This window comes from Papio anubis, chromosome 6 (genome assembly GCF_008728515.1).
Source record: "Papio anubis isolate 15944 chromosome 6, Panubis1.0, whole genome shotgun sequence".
Classification (NCBI taxonomy): Eukaryota; Metazoa; Chordata; class Mammalia; order Primates; family Cercopithecidae; genus Papio; species Papio anubis.
The window spans coordinates 152,237,077-152,260,453 of record NC_044981.1 but is presented as its reverse complement, the minus strand read 5'-3'; the positions used below and the strand labels follow the sequence as shown (position 1 = coordinate 152,260,453).

The following is a 23,377-nucleotide window of genomic DNA, read 5'->3' as shown; positions in this document are numbered from 1 at the left end:
TATATTAACTTAAATTGCACTGGGAAAAAAGTATAATAGTAGTTGAGAAGCAACTAATTATAAGCAATTATAAGCCAAATTATGTTTATACCACAATTAGTGTTTGAGGTGGTTTAGTAGGCAGATTCTTCAATAAGCAACCATCAAATAATTGAACAGCTTGTAAAACACAGAAATACTTCTTTTATCTTTATTCCAAGTAGAGTAACCACATTCTTTTATCATTATAAAATAAGCAACATTTATTATCTTTTGTCCCAATCCGCAGTTTGAGTTGGATGCTTATAAAACACCGCAAGAGGGCTGGGCGCGGTGGCCTCCCAGCACTTTGGGAGGCCGAGGTGGCCAGATCACCTGAGGTCAGGAGTTCGGGACCAGCCTGGCAAACATGGTGAAACCTCCTGTCTACTAAAATACAAAAATTGGTTGGCGTGGTGGCATGCACCTGTAATCCCAGCTGAGGCAGGAGAATCGCTTGAACCCAGGAGGTAGAGGTTGCAGTGAGCCGAGATCACGCCACTGAACTCCAGCCTGGGCCACAGAGTGAGACTCCGTCTCAAACAAACAAACAAACAAAACATGGCAAGAGTAGTGTATGTACCTAGCTCACAACATAGCTTCTTTCAACAGGTTTCACGGAGACATGTGAATCCATGTTCTTGTAAGACAAGTGCTATTCTGCAGGGTATCTAGAGTGCAAACCCAAACCATGTCTTTTTCAGTGGATTTTTCATGCTGACATCATCTTACTTCACTTTGGGGAAAGTTTTTTTCTAAGGAAGATAGCGAAAAGTCTTTTTGTCTTGCGACAATAGCAATTTTTATGTCAGCTTGGGTTTTTTCCTCCCATATTTCCAAGTAAAAGTCATAACTTTGTTACCACAATTTTGCCATCTGAGGTTAAACTGTTTGACCGTGGCTTGACGACTATTTTACACTTAATATTTATAAAATATTAGACTGATAGTTCGTTAAATTACCACCAGTGATAGCTCTGGAATCCCTGTTATATTAATTTCCAGGTAACTCCTTCTTAAGCACATGAGAAGATAGCACTGTAAATTTTGGGGGGTAAGGAGAACCTCCATCAATTAATACATCAGCTTGATAAAATTCAAAGAAAAACATGATCAAATTTCAGATTATATTTAACACATTCAGTTTCTAGAAGTAGTTTTGCTGAATAAATTCCCACCAGTTGAGCTAATGGAGCAACGGAGTTTCCAGTGCTTCCCGGCGGCTGCTGTGCTCAGCCAATTCGGAGGCATGGCGAGCCACACGGCGGGAGGTGGGTAGAGCCGGAGCCCTTCAAGGCTGGGCGCCACGTTGCTTTTCTCTTCTGAAATGAGAAGACAATGCTTCTGGCTATTGTATAAACCAGCCGAGGACTGCATTCATTCGCACGTCAGCCAAGGCGTGAGCAGAATTAAAGCGCCTTCTAATTCGACCCCTGGCAACGTGCGCGTCACGGACAAATGTTTAGTTTTAACGCCTGGCTGCGTTCGCCTTGGGAAAACACACTTTAAAGAATGGCCAAGTACCTCAGCAGTCGCGGTGAACTGCCCAAGATTGAAAGCACCACGCCAACCCAGCGCTGGCCACCGTCCCCGCTGAACCCCGCCAACACCGCTAAGGACCCACCCATGTTTTCTGCTAATCATTTTTTTTTCCTAAACAGCTCTGCACAGCCTTTCCTCATTCGGTTCCCGCTCTCCCCACCCACTCTGCATTCGACCTGAGGTTTCCAGTCCCCAGCTGGACATCACAGCAAAGACTACCACTCAAGAGCCGGCCAGAGCCCGAGCCGCAGCGCAGGGGGCAGCTCCCCGCGCTCTCCGCCAGGCCCTCGGCCAGCCAGCCGCCACTCGGCCGCTAGTGATTGACAGGCGGCGGCAGCTATGGGCCGTGGAGGTGGGACGATGCGTCACTTCCTGGTCTTTTGGTGGAGCCGGGATATATAAGCGCGGTGCTCACGCAGCGCTCTCGCTTACACAGTATGGCCGGCGACATTAGCTAGCGCTCGCTCTACTCTCTCTAACGGGAAAGCAGCGGACTACAAGAGACTGAACTGTATCTGCCTCTATTTCCAAAAGACTTACGTTCAACTTTCGCTCACACAAAGCCGGGAAAATTTTATTAGTCCTTTTTTTAAAAAAAGTTAATATAAAATTATAGCAAAAAAAAAAAAGGAACCTGAACTTTAGTAACACAGCTGGAACAATCCGCAGCGGCGGCGGCAGCGGCGGGAGAAGAGGTTTAATTTAGTTGATTTTCTGTGGTTGTTGGTTGTTCGCTAGTCTCACGGTGATGGAAGCTGCACATTTTTTCGAAGGGACCGAGAAGCTGCTGGAGGTTTGGTTCTCCCGGCAGCAGCCCGAGGCAAACCAAGGATCTGGGGATCTTCGCACTATCCCAAGGTGGGTCCCCGGGGCGCTCGCTGACATCCGGGCCTGGGGACTGTCGCCGCCGCCGAGGCACCAGCCACGGGCGGGGCCCGAGTTCCCTCAGCCTTCAGGTGGGGGCAGGTCTGCGGCCGGGGGTCGCTTCGGCGGCCTTGGAAGGTTCGCGGTTTGGGGGAGAGCGGCCGTGTCCACGCGGGCCGGAGCCGGCTTCTCCCGCGGTGGTTGCCGCGCCTGGCACTGTCCTGGGGGAGGGGAGGAGGCCGGCGCGGCCGCGTGCTCAGGTAAAGTCCCGCGCTGGGCGCCGGGAGGCGCGGCCCGGGGTGGTTTTGCGGCCCGCGCCTCCCGACGTTCCTCTCCGTAGTAGTTGGCGGCAGGGGCCTCAGGTGGGGGTCGGGGGCGCCTGCGCGGGTTGCCTCCGGCAGGTGTGGCTCGGCGGGCTTAGTCAGGCGCTAATTCGGGCGTGCCCGCTTCGGGGAAGGGAGGGCGGGAGCGGCGCTCGTTCTTGCCGCGGGCGCGGACAGGAGGGGCCCTCCCGGCCTTGTCTGAGGGGCTGGCGAACAGGCCTCCCACCCGCGGTGGCCGCCGGCAGCATGTGGCGCTCGGGCGGCGGGGATTGGGCGGGAGCAGTTGTGTCGCAGTGGCGGGGCCCCACCGCTGCCCTAACGTGCTCTGCGCCAGAGCCTTTTCGGGGCGGCTGGGCAAACGGAGCAGTCCCCGGGGCCGCCCTCGACACGGCCGCTGAGCCCGCCGAGGGCTGCTCCCCAGTCTCTTGACCTTGGGTTGTGTAACCTGCTACGGAGCCGGCGGGAGAGGTGCGGGTGGCGGGAGGCCCGCCTGCCCCAGGACATAATGCCTCTAATGCCTTAAGCTTCAGCAAAGGAATCTGGGGCCCACTCCTACTGCCGGCCGTCACGCGAGACATACTTGGGCTGACTGCGCCGAAGAGGCGTGTTAGTTGGTATTGCTGTGGAAATCCATACTTAAATAAATGCCCAGAGATCCCGTGGATGCTTGGGCCTTGTTCCCGGCTGCGGTCGCACCGGTGGCCACCCATGGCCTTCCTAGGCCCTGCCACCGGATCCCCGGCTCCTCTGCGCACAAGTGCGGCTAGAGTGGCCGTGCTACGGAGTAACCGGCGTGGCCAGCTTCATTGAGAGGCGGCGACCAATGGGCTCCTGGGCCCGACTCAGAGCCTGGCCCCAGGGTGTGGGCCAATGGGCGTTTTAGGAATGTTAGCTAATCTCGGAGCTGTCCCTTGACAAAAAGCAACTGGAAAACGGAATCCAGGCAGACACGTGCTACCGAGACTTTAAGGCACGATGGGAAACCCAGTTTCTAGCAGTATATCTTGAACGATTCCGTTGTAGAAAAAAGCTACTAGTGATAGCTAATATGTCACACGTCTCATTTTTCAAGCTTCGTGTGACACTTAAAATGTCTATAGCGCTTACTACGTGCCAGGCTGACGTGCAGATTATAGGAAGCGGACTTTGGTCATGGAGAAGCTTAGTATTTCCTTCATTTCACAAATGAGAAGGCTGGTATTTGTGATAGGTGTGTGGTAAAAACGATTGTGATCAGGATAATTAACCTACAAAATCTTGGCAAGGAAGAACTAATGGGTAAGAACAGTTCTAGAAAACGAATAGCAGAAATTGTCACTTTGGCTTTTTAAATGTTTGAGCCCTTGAATAATAGTAAGTACATGTTCTTAATAAAGGGAAGAAGGTTTTGTTCTCCCCAAGTTCTTGGCGGTTTGGCTGTTCAGAGCTTCCTGAGTCAAAGTGGAGAGGGGGAAGAGGCTTTTAACAAAGCAGCCTGCTTTCTTTAAATGTTTAAGAATCCTTTTTACTTTGTACTTTGATCAGCCCAAATTGTTTTACTGCTCCAGTGTGGCTCTTAAAATCATGGCCAAAGTTGAACTTTGAAGGACAAAATATTCCCTGTAGAGTTCATGATTTAGTGCCATCCATTTTGTGGGCATGTAACATTCATTGAACAACTACTGGTAGTATACTGCCACATTGTAACTGTTGTAGATAAAGCAAGTTAAGCAAGAACGGAAAAATCTATTGATTTAACTAAGGTCCCCTGGTAACCTTCGTAGGAACATTTTTCAGCGACCACTCAACTGGTTAGGTTATTTACCGGGATGTTAAAAAAGCTTGAAATAGTAGGTGTTCGTTGAATCACCTAAAATCAACAGCCTAGCAAAGAGAGTATCGTCGATGGAGTCTGGTCTGTAGCGACATGGGCCCAGTCCCAGAGACCCTAGGGAAGGATAATCGGTTATCTAGAAGAATAAAGCATGACGCGTTTTACTCAAATGACATGATTAAATGCACAGCCTCTGGAATAACAAGATTTGAATTCCAACAGCATTTAATAGCTGTGTGAGCTGTTTCCTCATCTTTAAAATGGAGACAATAATGGTATATAGCTCATGGAAGTTGTGAAGAATAAATAGGTTAATATTTTATATGCAGTACTGAAGACAGGATCCCTCTATAGCCCAGGCTGGAGTGCAGTGGCACGATCATGGCTCACTGCAGCCTTGACCTCTTGGGCTCCATTAAGATGCGAATAAACTAAAAGTGGTTTAAAAGACGAACAGGCTAAATTAAACAAATTTGTTTATAAAGCATAATAAACGTACGGACATAGAAAGGATTAAGAGAGTGAGAGGCTTAAATATCCAAAGAGAGCATTAGTGTTGATGCTAAAGACAAGGATAACAAGATAAAGATATTAGGGAGAAAAAACTCCTGGAAAAATAGCTTTCCAAAACTAACGCAAGAAGAAATAGAGAACCTAAAATAGTCCTAGAACAACACCTAAATAACTTGAATCAGTCAATCATCTAGGCCCAGATGGTTTCACTGGAGTGTTCTACATAATTCAAGGGAGAAAATATCCAACCTTTTTCACACATTCTTCTGGGAAACGACATACTTCCCTCAGTTTGCTCATCCCAAAGTCTGAAATATTTTTTTCTCCTACACGATATTTACCTTTCATATTTAGATCTGCAATCCATCTGGAATTGATTTTGTGTATGGTGTGAGGGAATAGAGAATTCACTTTAAACAAACTTGGCTCATCAGTGCAAGCTTTAATGCCAAGTTAAGCTGGAATCCTTTCTGAATATACACCTTTTTACTAAACACTGCTTTCCTCTTGTAGACCATTTAAGATAATTTATCTTAATAAGTGAACAAATTATGTAATACTGAGAAATTTAACAAAGAAAAATCTTGTATGATATAGCTTGGGTTAAACACTACTGTTGGAGAAAAGCAGCAGACCAGGTGTACCCAGATGAATAAAGGACAATTAAGGGAGAGGCAGTTTCTTAGGGGTAACCTGCAGTTTTCTTTAATTTTTCAGATTTTAGGGATGTTGAATAAAAATCAGTGACCATTTAAAAATGGTTTAGTTGTTGAATCAAAGTGCTGTAACAAACAAAAGCCTTTTATAAGAAATGGCAGCTTTAGGGAGGATGAGAGTAGTAAGGAGGAAATCTGTTAGAAAATAGAAAATTTTGCTGAGAAAAGTGATTTTTTCAGGACTGGAAATCCTATTCTGTGCTTTACTCAGATTTTATAAACTAAAACATAATTTTTAGTAAAGGATTGGGGCAGTTGCAAAGATAGTCATACCTCAGCTTAACTTTCCCCAAACTCATGCCTTCTTTGACTACGTCATTATGCAGTATTATCGCACTATCAATAATTTACATTGCAGGAATTTACAACCCATTGCCAAAAAACCTTTTAGTGTAATGTTTCAGGGTAAAAATGCCTCCTACTAAAGAATTAAGCTTCTCGTTACATTCCTCCCAGCAGTTTCAAAAATATTTCGGGGCTGGGCTTGGTGGCTCATGTCTAATCCCAGCACTCTGAGAGAGGCCAAGGAGTTTGAGACCAGTCTGGGCAACATAGTGAAATCCTGACTCTACAAAAAAAATTATCTGGGCATGCTGGTCCATCCTGGTGTGTGTCTGCAGTCCCAGCCACCCAGGAGGCTAAGATGGGAGGATTTTTTGAGCCATTGGGGGATTGAGGCTGCAGCAAAATGAGATTGCACCAGTGCGCTCCATCTGGGTGACAGAGTGAAACCCTGTCTCAACAACAACAAAAAGATTTCAACTGTTGTTTACAAACCATGTATCTTTAAGAAGCGCATGTTGAAAGTAGCAGAAAACTGAGAGGAGTGTCCCGATTTGGGGTAAAAATTTGAGACAGAGAAACAATAATGTGATTATAATAGTGTGGCTGCATTCTACGTTCATATCTTTGAACAAAAGGAGGAGGCTTATTTCTCAGGATATCTGAATTCACTGCCCCAGGAAGGCATCCTCAGAATCTAACTTCTGGTCAGTCTAGCTTTACTCAAGAATAATATGGTTTTAGGATGCCTTTGACCTAAAGACTGCTTACTACCTGGGGTAGAGGCACCCTGATGAATGTACTGTAATGAGAGTCTCTAAAACAGACCTAAAAATATGAGGTAAGCTCAGAATTGGGAAGCTGCAGTGACTTTGGATAAATTACCTGGACTCTGAAACTAGCTAGTTTTACATTAGAAAGTAATGAGTAATCTAATGACCTGGAAGCTTTTCAAATAAAAATTTCCAGGCATCATCCTCAGAAAGTGTCTGACCTAACTGGATATGGGAATAGGATCTATGTAGTCATTTTTCAGGTGATTAGAGCATAACCCTGCACTAATGGGTTCCTTCTATATTTAAGTCCTTTGTCTTTTTTTTTTTTTTTTTTTTTTTTTTTTTGACACTCTCAGTCACCCAGGCTGGAGTGCAGTGGTCACATCTCAGCTCACTGTAACCTCCTCCTCCCAGGTTCAAGCGATTCTACTGTCTCAGCCTCCCTAATAGCTGGTACTACAGGTATGCGCCACCATGCCTGGCTAATTTTTGTGTTTTTAGTAAAAGACAGGGTTTTGCCATGTTGACCAGGCTGGTCTTGAACTCCTGACTTCCAAGTGATTAAGCCATCGCCCTGGTCCCTTTGTCCATTTTTTAATCACTTTTTTTTTTGTTGAGTTGTGTGTAGGTGTTTCTTTTATTTTGGATATTGACCCCTTATGAGGTGACTTGCAAGTATTTTATTCTGTAGGTTGTCTTTTCACTGATTTCTTTTGATGTATAGAAATTTTTACATTTTAGGTTTTCAAGCTCCATTTGTCTGTTTTTGATTTTGTTGTATGTCATATCCAAGAAATCATTGTCAAATGTAATGCCTGAAGCGTTTACTCTGTGTATTCTTCTAGGAGTTTTATTTCCTCTTAATGTTTAGGTCCTTGTTCCATTTTTAGTTAATTTTTGTTTATGATGTAAGGTAAGAGTCCAACTTAATTTTGTTTGCATGTGGACATCCGTTTTTCCCAGCACCATTTGTGGAAGAGACTGTTTTTCCCTGTTATGTAGTCTTGGGACTCTTGTTCAAGATACTTGACCTCATTTACTTCTTGTTTTGAGACATGCTTGTCTTGCTGTCTCCCAGGCCTAGAGTACAGTGGTGTGATATTGGCACACTGCAACCTCTGCCTTCTGGGTTCAAGCGATTCTCCTGCCTCAGCCTCCCGAGTAGCTGGGACTACAGGTCTATGCCACCACACCTGGCTAATTTTGGTATTTTTAGTAGAGATGGGGTTTTGTTATGTTGGTCAGGCTGGTCTTGAACTCCTGACCTCAAGTGATCCGCCTGCCTTGGGCTCCCAAAATGCATTTAATCAGGCATAGAGAAGTCTTGTTATAATAATCTTGTCCCTGTAAACATTCCTAAGTTCTATTTTTATTAGATCTCAGCCTCTAAGAAAACATTTTAAATATAAAATGTGGCATGCCACTAAAGTATTGTTTTTCAGACATACAATTCATGTGCTGTTATTAATATAGAACATCTATTTCTTTGGGATCATTTATCATGATCTCTGATTATATTTAATATTTTAGTACCTACTCTTTAAGTGAAATTAGGGTATCTCAACTTTAGCATTCTTGACATTTTGGTTCAGATAATTCACTGTTGTCAGTGACTGTCGTGTTAATTATACCGTGTGTAGCAGCATCCCTGGCCTCTGTCCTCTACATGCTGGCAACACCACTACCACCCCAGTTGTGATAAAAAAAAAAAAGTCTCCAAATGTTGCCACATGTCTCCTGGATGACAAAATTATCACAAGTTGAGAACCACTGAATTAGATCAAAGAAGTGGCTTTTTTTTTTTTTTTTTTTTTTTGAGATGGAGTCTCGCCCTGTTGCCCAGGCTGGAGCGCAGTGGCCGGATCTCGGCTCACTGCAAGCTCCGCCTCCCGGGTTCACGCCATTCTCCTGCTTCAGCCTCTTGAGTAGCTGGGACTACAGGCGCCCGCCACCTCGCCCGGCTAGTTTTTTGTATTTTTTAATAGAGACGGGGTTTCACCGTGTTAGCCAGGATGGGCTCGATCTCCTGACCTCGTGATCCGCCTGCCTCGGCCTCCCAAAGTGCTGGGATTACAGGCTTGAGCCACCGCGCCCTGCCAGCAGTGGCATTTAAGATGAGAAAAAGGAATTCAAATCAGGAAATACTCAATCTACATATTTCTTTGTGTTTTATAAGCAACTAAGAATTGTGTGCTTTGAGCTATGTGCACATGCCTGTAATCCCAAATCCCAGCACTTTGGGAGGCTGAGGTGGGTGGATCGCTTGAGGTCAGGAGTTCGAGACCAGCCTGGCCAACATGGTGAAATGCCTTCTCTACTGAAAATACAAAAATAAATTAGCCGTGCATGGTGGCAGATGCCTGTAATCCCAACTACCCAGGAGGCTGGGGCAAGAGACTTGCTTGAACCTGGGAGGTGGAGTTTGCAGTGAGTTGATAGCATGCCATTGCACTCCAGCCTAGGTGACAGAACAAGACTCCATCTCAAAAAAAAAAAAATTGTGTGCTTGAATAGCTTTATAATAATTTCTAATGACTAGATCAGTATTATGTGATCTGTAATGTGAATAAATCCCAAAATTATCTAGCTGTCTTGCTTCTCTCTCTCTCGATTCTGCTTTATATCCATCAATTTGATTTATTGAACTCTATAAGAATTGCCAAATATAGATGAGTTTTGTAAACAGTTTATAATAGACTAGTGTTTCAAAGTCTCAGTGCGTAGTATGCCTGGGAATGAAGCAGAGATGAGACCACCACCACTGCTGAGCCTGATAAAACATTCTAGCTTAATGCTATCTTTTTTTTTTGTCTTTTGACACAGTCTCACTGTGTCACCCAGACTGGAGTGCGGTGGCGTGATCTTGGCTCACTGCAACCTGATTTAGAAAATGGCTCTGTCGACTGTATAAAGCACTTTGTCTTTTCCATCGTTAATTTGATCAGAAAGCAGACCACTGAAAACCTTTCCTCCAAAACAAGAGTCAGCAAACTTTCTGTAAAGGGCTAGAGAGTAAATTTTAAATTTTGCAAGGCAGACAGTCTGTTGCAACTACTCATCTCTGCCCTTATAGGGAGAAAATAACCATAGTCAATGTATAAATGAATGGGTGTGGCTAGGTTCCAGTAGAGCTTTATTTACAAAAGCAGGCCATTTTTTCCCACAGAAATATGATAGAAATAATTTGTGCTGAAATTTTCAGCTGTTGCAGAGTTTTTCACCTCTTTTATGTACACATATAGCATTGTATTGACTTCTTCATTTTTCTTTCATCTATCTTGCCCTCTGATTTATTTTTCCTGAGCCTGGCAACTCTGGTAGGATATGCCTTTATCATCACTAGGTTGATAGACAGTTTAACTGTTTGTCCTAGGGTGCTTAAAGTAATTGCTTTCTTTGATACTATGATTGAAAAATTCTGACTAGTGGAGCATTACTATTAGTTGAGGAAAGGTTTGGATGGAGAATTTTATTAACTGTTGATGAATGAGTATAAGAGCATTTTGAAGCCAGATGGGTTGGCACGTGCCTATAATCCTAGCACTTTGGGAGGCTGGGGTGGGAGGATTTCATAAGCCCAGAAATTTGAGACAAACCTGGGCAGTATAGGGAGACCTCATCTCTACAAAAAATTTAAAAATATATTAGTAAGGTGTAGTGATACATGCCTGTGGTCCCAGCTACTTGGGAGGCTGAGAAGGGAGGATCTCTTTGAGTCTGGGAGGCCAAAGCTCCAATGAGCTGTGATTGTGCCATTGTTCTCCAGCCTGGGTGACAGTGAGACTGGCTCAAAAAACAAAAGGTTATTTCTTTCTGCCATTACAGAAGAAACATGCTACACTGTCTTCTTTTATTAAAATGCAATTAATAAACCCTGGACAGAATGCCTTGTTGAGCAGCTATCCAAGGACTCTAAGAAGTAAATTTTAGCAGGTGAAATGGAGAAGAAAGCCAGAACCTTAAATTCCACTGAACCACTAATTTCCTGTTTTTTTCCCCCTTTGGTATCTCCTCACTGATTTCTCCTGGGCTTGCCAGAAACCCAAAACTGAACAGTACGGGCAGGCAAAAATAGTTCCAAGAAAGGCTCTCTAGTTCTGGTCTGCAAAGAAAGAAAGAGAGGCCCCTTTGAGTCAGAGTGGAAGAAATCTCTTTTTTGCTTTTGTTTTTTTCTGTTCTGCCCCAACCCCCTTGTAGGCCTTTAGCAGCTGTGGCAGTTAGGCAGATACCTAAAACGACAAGAGAAGGGAATGGTTTTTTTGTTTGTTTGTTTGTTTTTGAGACAGAGTCTTGCTCTGTTGCCCAGGCTGGAGTGCAGTGGCGCGATCTCGGCTCACTTGCAAGCTCCATCTCCCAGGTTCACACAGTTCTTCTGCCTCCACGCTATTCTCCGGCCACAGCCTCCGGAGTAGCTAGGACTACAGGTGCCCGCCACCACGCCCGGCTAATTTTTTGTGGTTTTGGTAGAGACAGGAGTTCACCGTTATAGCCAGGATGGTCTCCATCTCCTGACCTCGTGATCCGCCTGCCTTGGCCTCCCAAAGTGCTGCGATTACAGGCGTGAACCCTCGCGCCTGGCCAAAGCCCTGTTTTTATAGATAGTGGATGAAGAAGAGTCCTTCCCCTATCTCCTATGTGAGTCAGGCATTGTCAGAGAGATTATGGAGAGTTGAAGAAAAGTAAACCTATGAAGTTTTATATGAACGTTCCTTAGCCATTTTGCATGGATCTGACCCTAAACAGCACATCAGAGGTTTGAAAACTAAAATACAGGATAGACTGCCTCCCCAGGGCTAGCCTGGCTATTGGGTGGCAAATAAGTGGGACAGATGCAAATAGCATAGCAAAGGATTTCATAACGAGCCTGACATTGGAACCATAACACAACCTACAAATGTTGAGTAAAAACTTGAAGCCTGAACCAAACCAGATTGTCTGCTAAACGTTTTTAAAAATCAAGACCTAGAATGATGTAACATGTCAAAATATCCAGGATGCAACCCTAAATTAGTTGACATACCCAAAACCAGGAAAATCTTAACATCTCGAAGGAAAAAACAGCGGACACCAACCTCAAGGTGACATGGACCACGATTTTAAAGTATCTGTGCTACAAGTTGTAAGGGTGAATACTTTTTATTTTAACAGAGAGTCTTGCTCTGTTGCCCTGGCTGGAGTGTAGTGGTGTAATCATGGTTCATTACACCCTCCACCTCCTGGGCTCAAGCAAACTTCCCACATCAGCCTACTGAGTAGCTGGGACTACAGGCCTACACCACCACTCCCAGCTGCCTTTTTTCTTTTTAAGAGACTGGCTATTGCTGTGTTGCCCAGGCTGGTGTTGAACTTCTGGCCTTGTGATCCTTCCTTCTTGGCCTCTCTGAACCACAGTGCCTGACCACAACAGCCTTTTAAAAAAGAGAAAACAAAAATAAGAGAGGAAAAGATTGTTACATTGTTTGGTTCAGCCAGGGACCCTGTTGTTAAAAGTCAATAGAAATGGTGAGTATAACTGAGAAAGGGAGGGTGGGATTTGTTAGTGCATCCAGTGGGTAAAAAAGAACATGTGCAAGAGTGGTAAGTTATAGTGGGAAGTCAGTAGGTGATGACTTAAGCAGGTAGCATTATTGATGGACCTGAATTAGATAAGCTCTTTAAAAATCTGAAATTTTAATGCTTCAAATACTTAAATCATAGTTGGTATTTTTATTTACCTTCATATTCAGGAATGAGAGTCTTAATAGTAGATAATTTTTGCAAGGATTTTGTAAATTTATCTTAGTCAAGTGAAGCAGGATTTCATCCCACGAGTAAAATTTGTTTATTTTTTTGAGATGGAGTTTCACTTTTATCACCCAGGCTGGAATGCAGTGGTGTGATCTCGGCTCACTGCAACCTCCATCTCCGTGTTCAGTCTCCTGCCTCAGCCTCTGGAGTAGCTGGGATTATAGGCGCCCGCCACCACGCCCAACTAATTTTTGTATTTTTAGTAGAGATGGGGTTTCAACACGTTGGCCAGGCTGATCTCAAACTCCTGACCTCAGGTTATCCACGCGCCTCGGCCCCCCAGAGTACTGGGATTACAGGCGTGAGCCACTGTGCCTGGCCAAGTTTTTTTTGTTTTTTGTTTTTGAGACGGAGTCTCCCTCTGTTTCCCGGGCTGGTATGCAGTGACAAGATGTCAGCTCACTGCACCCTCCACCTTCAAGTGATTCTTCTGCCTCAGCCTCCTGAGTAGCTGAGATTACAGGCGTGTGCCACCACACAAGCCAGGGGTAATTTCAAGGGTTGTCACAGTATATGTCCCGCATATGTATTCTTTGCATATATGAACAAATTGTTAGCACCTTTTTAAAAGAACCTTAATTTTTTTAATAGCTCTCTTTAAAAAGTTGTTTAGTCATGTTATAGTCAAATACAGGAAAGCTCTGTAATCATTAGCAAGCCTAACACATTAAATATTTTTGGATGGGTATTGGTACACAGATGGGTCAGTAACAGTTTCTTATAGCAAAATGGTGAGACACACACAAAATTCTACCAGGCTTGTTTGGTGTTGTGCTTGCTTTTTAATACAAACGAGTAAAACATTTTGCTGTTGGATTTCACTCAGACGTTCTTATCTGGTTAACAAATGATTTGCCAGCTGGGCACATTGGCTCACGCCTGTAATCCTAGCACTTTGGGAGGCCGAGGCAGGCGGATCACCTGAGGTCAGTAGTACGAGACCAGCCTGGCCAACATGGTAAAACCCTGTCGCCACTAAAAATACAAAAATTAAAATTAGCCAGGCATGGTGGTGCGTGCCTGTAATCCCAGCTGCTTGGGAGGTGGAGGTTGCAGTGAACAGAGATCTTGCCACTAGACTCCAGCCTGGGTGATAGAGCAAGACTCAGTCTCAAAAAAAAAAAAAAAAAAAAAGATTTGCCATTTTTGTGAGTTACAGAGCAATGGCCTATCAGATATCATGGGGCTTAAAATTTTTTCTTCTTTTTTTTAAAGACCTAGGGTATTGCTCTATCGCCCAGGTTGGTCTCAAACTCCTGAGCTTAAGCCATCCCAATCCCAAAGTGCTGGGATTACAGGCGATTCTCCTGCCTCAGTCAGCCTCCTGAGTAGCTGAGATTATAAGCACCCACCACCACACCCTGGTCTCAAACTCCTGACCTCAAGTGATCCACCTGCCTTGGCCTCCCAAAGTGCTAGGATTACAGGTGTGAGCCACCGTGCCCGGCCTAGAAAATATTTCTGGCAAACAACTGGGCATGGTGGCACATGCTTGTGGTTCTGGTTACCTGAGAGACTGAGGCAAGCAAATTGCTTGAGCCTGGGAGGTCAAGGTTGAAGTGAGCTGTGATTGCACCACTGCACTCCAGCCTGGGCGACAGAGTGAGACCCTGTCTCAAAAAATAATAATATCTGGTCATGTTAAGCTGTTCCATGGAATTACATTGTCTTTTTATAATGGGCACACTGATGAAAGAATCAATACTTTCCTAATTCTATCTCAGGCAAATTAAGACTAGTTTCTTCATGTCCATATGACCTCCATTGCTATGGTTGCTTGTACTACACATTTCCTGCTAAATGGGCTTTCTCATTGCATTTGGAGAGCTGTGTAGTATTCCCAAAGTCTTCTAGGTGTGCTTATGATTGGCAAAGTAATTCCAGTTTTTTGTAAGTGCTATAAGGGTAACATCACTCACTCTGTCCAGACAGTTAGGCTTTTAAATCTCTATGCCAATTAGATTGGTAAAATTATGCTCTTTTTTTTAAAGTGTTTCTTAAGGTTAAAAATCTGCACATTTTAGAGACAAAGTATCCCATTGAATTTCTATAATCATTGATGAGTTAATGGTTTACCTTGGTTTATGGACCTTTGAACATTTTTTTGCCTATTTTTCTTTTAGTAATTTGTAAATACATAGTATAATGACCTTTTTTTTTTCATATATAGCATAATATACCTGTCATTTATCTGGATATGTCAATGTAGATTATTTTGAAAGAAACTAAATGTTGGTGTACAATATTAATTAAAAATGTGGTCTCTTCGTGGGAAAAAGTGTGAGCTTTGTAATTTTTATGAGTAGGTGGGTACTGTTGTGGATTAATCGTAATTTTTTTTGTTAAATGATAGATCTGAGTGGGACGTACTTTTGAAGGATGTGCAATGTTCAATCATAAGTGTGACAAAAACTGACAAGCAGGAAGCTTATGTACTCAGGTAAGTCCTGTGAAACAAGTGCTAGGTTGAAACAAGTGTTAGCTCATTTCAGTCCTAATCATAATGTGAAACAGTAAGTTCCTCTCAGTTGTAGTTCTGGGTTTTTTTTGTTTGGTTTGGTTTTTTGAGACTTAGTTTCACTCAGTCACCCAGGCTGGAGTGCGGTGGCGTGATCTCAGCTCACTGCAACCGCTGCCTCCCTGGTTCAAGCAATTTTCCTGCCTAAGCCTCCTGAGTAGCTGGGAATACAGGCACCCTCCATCACACATGGCTAATTTTTGTATTTTTAGTAGAGACGGGGTTTCATCATGTTGGCCAGGCTGGTCTTGAACTGCTGACCTCAGGTGATCCACCCGCCTCGGCCTCCCAAAGTGCTGGGATTATACACGTGAGCCACCGCACTCCGCCTTTTTTATACATTATTTTTAAGAATATGGTATAAAAGGAAACGTTTAGTGTAACATGGATGTTTCTAGGATGTAGGTTTTGAAGCCTCACCGGATAGTTCAAGGTGGTTGCCATCTTTTCCTCCCACTTAAGAAAGAAGTACCTCTTAATCAGAAGTTCAGGCAAAGGGAAAGTTAGCTTTGCTATACAAATACAGTTGTCTAATTGGTATATAAAAGCTCATCACCTTTTTTATAGTTGCAGAGTTAATTTATTCAATAAATACTTTGAATGAATGCTTATAGTATATATTGTGTATATATTGTGATGGACCTTGCAGGGAGATACTGGACTAAACAGCCCCCCCACCCTTGGTTTTTTTTTTTTTTTTCCTTTCTTTCTTTTTTTCTTTTTTACCCCCTGAGACGGAGTCTCACTCTGTCCAGGCTGAAGTCCAGTGGTGCAATCTCATCTCACTGCAACCTCTGCCGCCCAGGTTCAAGCAATTCTCTTGCCTCAGCCTCCCAAGTAGCTGGTATTACAGGCACCTGCCACCGTGCTTGGCTAATTTTTGTATTTTTAGTAGAGACGGGGTTTCACCATCTTGGTCAGGCTGGTCTTGAACTCCTGACCTCGTGATCCACCCACCTCGGCCTCCTAAAGTGCTGGGATTACAGGTGTGAGCCACCATGCCTGGCGTCTCTCTTTTTTTTTTTAAACTAAGTTTATATTATAAATATACTAATGTTTATGAAAATGCTTACCATGTGCCAAGCCCTGGGGATGTTTTGTATACTAGAAAAAAAGAATACTGTAGTGTGTAACTTGCTTCCTTGAGATCCTAATATTTAAAAATACTAGCTGAAATTGTAAATAATTAAATTGGTTGATTGCACCCTCAGTAGTATATTAGTATTGTTATAATATTGTGACTTTTTTCAACTGCAGTGAGAGTAGCATGTTTGTCTCCAAGAGACGTTTCATTTTGAAGACATGTGGTACCACCCTCTTGCTGAAAGCACTGGTTCCCCTGTTGAAGCTTGCTAGGGATTACAGTGGGTTTGACTCAATTCAAGTAAGTAGCAAACTTTTAAATATTTTTTCAGGCATAAATGTTAGAGTTCTTATCCTGTAATATGCAAAGTAAATAAATTTATATACTTACTGCCTTTGTTACAATGCATGTAAACACGTGGTAAGGTGTTCATACCTTAGAAAGAGATCTGATTCTCAAGAACAGCAGAAAATATGAAAGAAGCAGAGAATGAGTTAGGATGAAATTCAAGTGGGAGAAAGAAATGAAGAAGCCAGACACTTCCAGTAGTTAATTTCTTAACATGGTTACTTATAATAATAGAGAAATGGTAAGAAAAGAAGGAAAAGCAAAATGTCATTACCGAAATTTTCCAGTCTTTATAATGAGTAAGGTCAAAGAGCAACAGTCAGTATTGAGTTAAATTCTCATACTCTTCAATAACTAAAGTGTTTTTACCTAGAGTAGAATTTTCTGATTAGTGGTTGTCACATTTTATTTTATTTTTTATTTTTTTGAGATGGAGTTTCGCTCTAGTTTCCCAGGCTGGAGTGCAATGGCACAATCTCAGCTCACTGCAATCTGCACCTCCCAGGTTCAAGCGATTCTCCTGCCTCAGCCTCCCAAGTAGCTGGGATTACAGGCGCCCACCACCACGCCCAGCTAAATTTTTTGTATTTTTAGTAGAGACGGTGTTTCACTATGTCGGCCAGGCTGGTCTCATAACTCCTGACCTCAGGTGATCCACCCGCCTCAGCCTCCTAAAGTGCTGGGATTGCAGGCGTGAGTCACTGCACCCGGCCTGAGTTTTAATCTTTAACTTCATAAGGAAAGGATGGATTGTCATTAGTACTCAGTACAGTTTTTTTTGTTGTAAATTGATCCTTGTAAGAAATCTAAAGCAATGTGTGCTTAACTTGGATCACTGATGCTTAAAACTAGTATGTTATTTCCCCCAAATTTTTGCTTACATGACTATTAATAAGCCCAGTTTAGAAACTACTGTTCTAGAAAGGAATATACTTGGTGTTAATAGTTGTTATGACCCATCATGCCTAGACTGGGCTTTTTTTTAAAAAAAAAAAAAGAGAGAGAGAGGGAGGGAGAGATGGGGCCTCAGTATGTTGTACAGGCTGGACTCCTGGACCAAGTGATCCTCCTGCCTCACCCTCCCAATAGCAGAACCTACAGACATATGTTACCATGCCCAGCTAAAATATTTGAGTTTTGATTTTGCCGAGTTTTGGTATGTGGGAAATAGTTGATTAGCTTCAAAAAGTGATAGAATTCTACAGCTAAAAGTTATCTTTTTTTTTTTTTCTTTTTTAATAAAGAGCTTCTTTTATTCTCGTAAGAATTTCATGAAGCCTTCTCACCAAGGGTACCCACACCGGAATTTCCAGGAAGAAATAGAGTTTCTTAATGCAATTTTCCCAAGTAAGTTTAAATAAAATCTAAACCTGTTGTCTTCTTAAAGATAGAAAGTGCAACCTCTCAGAGATCTTTCTATATGAGAGCATATAGCATATGTATGCAGATATAGCACTCTACATACACTCATATTTGCTTTTCTTATGGGTTTTTTGGTTTGTTTTAGACGGGGGTCTCATTCTGTCACCCATGCTGGTACAGTGGTGTGATCATAGCTCACTGCAGCCTCAACATCCCAGGCTCAAGTGGTCCTCCCACTTCAGCCTCCCAAGTAGCTGGGGCTACAGGTGCGCACCACCACACCTGGCACTATATATATATATATATATATATATTTTTTTTTTTTTTTTTTAATTTTTAGTAGAGACAAGGTTTTGCCATGTTTGCCCAAGCCGGTCTTGAACTCCTGGACTCAAGGGTTCCACCTGCCTTGATCTCCCAAAGTGCTAGGATTACAGGTGTGAGTTACTGCACCTGATCCGTATTTACTTTGACTTGGGTGTTTTAGGAGTACAGTAGTGATCTTTATATAACCTGTAATTCAAAATATGCAGAATTTATAAAGAGCATTAAAATATCAGATAAAATATTTTTAGTTAAGAGAGATGAACAGATAGTTTATTACAAATTATGTATACACATGCACTTGTAAAAATAATTGTGCGTCATAAATCAGTGGTGTTTAACGGATGGAATTTTAAAATGTAGAATTGATCACCTGCCACCTCTGGTTTTTCATATAGCATAGAGAGAGTTCATCTTCATCTGGCCAGTCCCTCTATTTTGTGTCTCACTTTGGTTCTTTTTGCGTTTTTGTTTGTTTGAGACAAACTCTCATTCTGTCTTCCAGGCTGGAGAGCATTGGCATCATTATAGTTCACTGCAATGTCAAACTCTTGAGTTCAAGCACCCAGCTAATTTTTATTAAATTTTTAATAGAGATGGAGTCTCGCTATGTTGCCTAGGCTGGTCTTAAACTCCTGGCCTGTAGCAGTCCTCTAGCCTCAGTGGTTCTTAACCTATAGATCATAATGTCCTTTGACAGTATGAACAAGGTTATATGATTCCCTCCAGAAAAATGCCTAGTGCTCTGCTCCAGCATTTTATATAACAATTGACCTGGCTTTTTTAAATTGCACAGTGTAAAGTAGTGTTTCCTGAATGAAATTGGTAAGGGTTTCTTTCATCCTTTTACTAAGCTTTTATTTATAGAGGTCAGGGAACTAAAGGTTATCTGATAACATCCTTACTTCCTAGATAAGGCTGAAAACCTAAGATAATTTAGTAACTTTGCACAAAGTCGCTTACAAGCATGAAAATCGAACTTAGCACATCTACTAATATGAAACCAAATCAGGCTAATCAGAGTGTTGGGTGTTTGGTGCAAATATCCACCAAGTCAGTCGATTCTCCTTATCTGGGAATTCACCTACTGTTTCCTTTCCTTTCACTGATGACATTACTTCTTTTTTCTTGAGACAGTGTGTCACTCTGTCGCCCAGGCTGGAGTGGAGTTGCATGATCTTGGCTCACTGCAACCTCCACCTCCCGGATTCAAGCAGTTCTCCTGCCTCAGCCTCCCAAGTAGCTGGGATTATAGGCGTGTGCCAACACGCCCAGCTAATTTTTGTATTTTTAGTAGCAACGGGGTTTCATCATGTTGGCCAGGCTGGTCTCCAACTCCTGACCTCAAGTGATTTGCCCACCTCGGCCTCCCCCAGAAGGGGTGGGATTATAGGCATGAGCTACTATGCCCGGTCCACTCATGGATGACATTTCTAATAAGTGGCAAATAGTATCATTCTGCTTATTATGGAAGGGTAGTAACAAACCATCCTATTAAATGGATGTGTTATATTTATTTTGTGTTCTTTTCCCTCAACAGATGGAGCAGCATACTGTATGGGACGTATGAATTCTGACTGTTGGTATGTTTAGTACAATTTTGTGGATTTTTGTTGTCCTATGTAAGATTTAATTTAAACTGCCAATTGTCATTTTTAGGAACATTTTTAACTTTTGTTTAGGTACTTATATACTCTGGATTTCCCAGAGAGTCGGGTAATCAGTCAGCCAGATCAAACCTTGGAAATTCTGATGAGTGAGCTTGACCCAGCAGTTATGGACCAGTTCTACATGAAAGATGGTGTTACTGCAAAGGATGTCACTCGTGTAAGCATTTTTAGTAATAATTGTTGCTGGATTCTTCTGCATGGGGACTAAATTTTATTTTTCATTCTTTAACTTTTAAGTTCAGGGTTACAAGTGCAAGTTTGTTACGTCGGTAAACTTGTGTCATGGGGGTTTGTCGTACAGAGTATTTCGTCACCCAAGGGTTAAGCCTAGCACCAGTTAGTTATTTTTCCTGGTCCTCTCCCTCCTCCCATCCTGGGACTAAATTTTGAACTCATTTGAAGTTTATTTGTCAAACCTTTGTTAAACTCGGTCTTTTTTCCCCCCAGGAGAGTGGAATTCGTGACCTGATACCAGGTTCTGTCATTGATGCCACAATGTTCAATCCTTGTGGGTATTCAATGAATGGAATGAAATCGGATGTGAGTAGTTATATGTATTGCTTCAATAATTATTTAAATATTTAAATATGTAATAGTCTTTCCATTCTTAACACTGTGAACTGTTTCTCTCAGGGAACTTATTGGACTATTCACATCACTCCAGAACCAGAATTTTCTTATGTTAGCTTTGAAACAAACTTAAGTCAGACCTCCTATGATGACCTGATCAGGAAAGTTGTAGAAGTCTTCAAGCCAGGAAAATTTGTGACCACCTTGTTTGTTAATCAGGTAATTTTATATTTTATTTTTAATCAGGTAATTTGGTTTTTAAAATCTAAAGGAAATGAGACTGAGGCCTAAGATGTATTCTAAGATAGCACATATACCAGCCACTCAGATATCCAGAAGTAATACTGTTTGAGGTTACTGGTAGCTGAGAAGCTTTGTTTCATTAGACCTATATCAGTCCTTGTTTTCTATCTAGCCAAATTGATGGGTTCCTTCTGTCTTGCTATTGACAGGCCTGGTGGGAGGAACCATAAGAAGCCCTGGTCCCTCCAGCACATAAGAAGGCAGCTAAAATAACTCAAATGCCTTAGTTTCATTAAGATAAAAGTCTGTCACTTAACTGTTTCGGTTGAAAATACTTCTCTGGATTGCAAACACTAATGGTTATTTAATTTTTTCCCCCAGAGTTCTAAATGTCGCACAGTGCTTGCTTCGCCTCAGAAGATTGAAGGTTTTAAGCGTCTTGATTGCCAGAGTGCTATGTTCAATGATTACAATTTTGTTTTTACCAGTTTTGCTAAGAAGCAGCAACAACAGCAGAGTTGATTAAGAAAAATGAAGAAAAAACGCAAAAAGAGAACACATGTAGAAGGTGGTGGATGCTTTCTAGATGTCGATGCTGGGGGCAGTGCTTTCCATAACCACCACTGTGTAGTTGCAGAAAGCCCTAGATGTAATGATAGTGTAATCATTTTGAATTGTATGCATTATTATATCAAGGAGTTAGATATCTTGCATGAATGCTCTCTTCTGTGTTTAGGTATTCTCTGCCACTCTTGCTGTGAAATTGAAGTGCATGTACAAAAAACCTTTTACTATATGAAACTTTACAACACTTGTGAAAGCAACTCAATTTGGTTTATGCACAGTGTAATATTTCTCCAAGTATCATCCAAAATTCCCCACAGACAAGGCTTTCGTCCTCATTAGGTGTTGGCCTCAGCCTAACCCTCTGGGACTGTTCTATTAAATTGCTGCCAGAATTTTACATCCAGTTACCTCCACTTTCTAGAACATATTCTTTACTAATGTTATTGAAACCAATTTCTACTTCATACTGATGTTTTTTGAAACAGCAATTAAAGTTTTTCTTCTGTGAGTTGAGTCCTTAAGAAAATGATTCCAGTTACTCATTTTGCATATTTACTATTTTAACATTATTGGACCCTGCATTTATAGTCCTTTGATTTCTTCCCTCTCCCTGGTGTCTCCCCCAAGACCCCAAATAAAGCAATACACTGTTAACACTGTGGGTTTATATATACTAATTCTGTACCCCAGATGGGGAATGGAGGAGATGGTCCCTGGGCTTAATATTTAAAGGGCATGGGAATTTAGCCTCTCTTTTATTGTAATGTGCTCTTTTGGAAAATAGTTGATTAGCAGGGAAGACCCAGAGTTGTAGATTGAGATTAGGGTGTACTGGCTGAACTGTGGAAAACATACAATTCTGTGTTCCTCAGTAAATGAGATTAGCGTCTAATGAGTAGCACGCCTTTACTAACCTACTAAGTAGTAGTATAAAATGATTTTTTATTTAGTTAATTACCAGAGAGATTTAGCATAATTTTGTTCTGGATTCAGTAAATCAAGTCAGCTTGGATCATTCACCTTAACTTTTCCTTTAGCAGCCATTTCCACTAATTTCCATTAAGTAGTGTTCTATAAACTTTGATCCAAAGCAGAATCAATGTCTTTTCCATCTTGTGACTTAAAGTTCTGTGACTGTGATGCATGTGTGTTCTGACTTCATCTTTACCTCTAACCTACGGTGTTTCCCTCACCATGGCATTCATAGGATGAAATGAATGACTGCCCAGAATGAGAATTTGTCCAGATTATTCAGATAAACATCATAAAGTAGAATACATGAATAAATAAGTAGAACATAAATAAAATTCCAAAATGCTCAATGAGAAATGACTAGTAATATAGGCTTTCAAGAGTTGGTACCTTTTAGCTATATTTGCAGATACTCTGGGATTTTAAGGAACTGAGAAAACAGCAAAGTTGACTAAATTTTATATTTCTTGTCCTCTAAATATTTTGATAATTTCTGGATTGATGCAGTGATGTTTTTGTTCCTTCCGTATTTATAAATGAAACACCTTTTTTTAGTGTTTCTAAACCTAAAATCTACTTGGTTTGAAATCAAGTGGTTGGAACACTGTTTGACTTTTATTTGAAGCATGTTGTTGATTGAAAATTTCATTGAAGTTTTCAGTCAGTGTATAAGTTTGATTCTGTAATGAGCACAGCACCTAATATTTTGAGGAGCTCTGTTTTAAGGACCAATGCTTAAGGTGGACTTTGTTCGTAAACAGTATCCCAATAGATTTGTTGACTTGAGGTCTGTGGGTTTTTTTGTTTGTTTGTTTTGTTTTTTTTCCTAATAGAATTAAGAATTCTAATGTTGAAAAACTGCACAAATTTGTATGGGACAAAGCCTAGAAAAGAGAAATGTAGATTGAATCATAATCTAAATCATGGTTTGATAGAAGAGGGAAAGTTTTGGTGCCATAATTTCTCCTTTCACTGGTGTTGGACTTAAATCAGTTGAAATGTATTTCTGTACCACAATTTACGCTTCAATAAAAGTTTAATTGTCTAGTGACATTCAGAAACTTTTCTGTTGCCCTGTTTTTTAAA

At 41.9% G+C, this 23,377-nt stretch overlaps 1 protein-coding gene across 1 annotated transcript; it reads left to right on the top strand.

Annotated features, from left to right (window-relative positions):
- The first annotated feature begins 1,980 nt into the window (after positions 1–1,980).
- On the top strand, positions 1,981–23,352 carry AMD1 (adenosylmethionine decarboxylase 1). Its single transcript, XM_003898307.4, has 9 exons — positions 1,981–2,417; positions 14,987–15,073; positions 16,409–16,535; positions 17,828–17,930; positions 19,810–19,852; positions 19,952–20,096; positions 20,387–20,479; positions 20,573–20,728; positions 21,134–23,352. The coding sequence occupies exons 1-9, from the start codon at positions 2,308–2,310 to the stop codon at positions 21,272–21,274; spliced, it is 1,005 nt and encodes a 334-aa protein (XP_003898356.1). The 5' UTR covers positions 1,981–2,307; the 3' UTR covers positions 21,275–23,352.
- Positions 23,353–23,377: the final 25 nt, after the last annotated feature.

Excerpts from the sequence above, each read along its gene's own strand:
- AMD1 (XM_003898307.4), top strand. The coding sequence starts at position 2,308 with ATGGAAGCTGCACATTTTTTCGAAGGGACCGAGAAGCTGCTGGAGGTT. Across the intron at positions 20,097-20,386 it reads CTGCAAAGGATGTCACTCGT|GAGAGTGGAATTCGTGACCT; the intron begins GTAAGCATTTTT and ends TTTTCCCCCCAG. Across the intron at positions 20,729-21,133 it reads CCACCTTGTTTGTTAATCAG|AGTTCTAAATGTCGCACAGT; the intron begins GTAATTTTATAT and ends TTTTTCCCCCAG.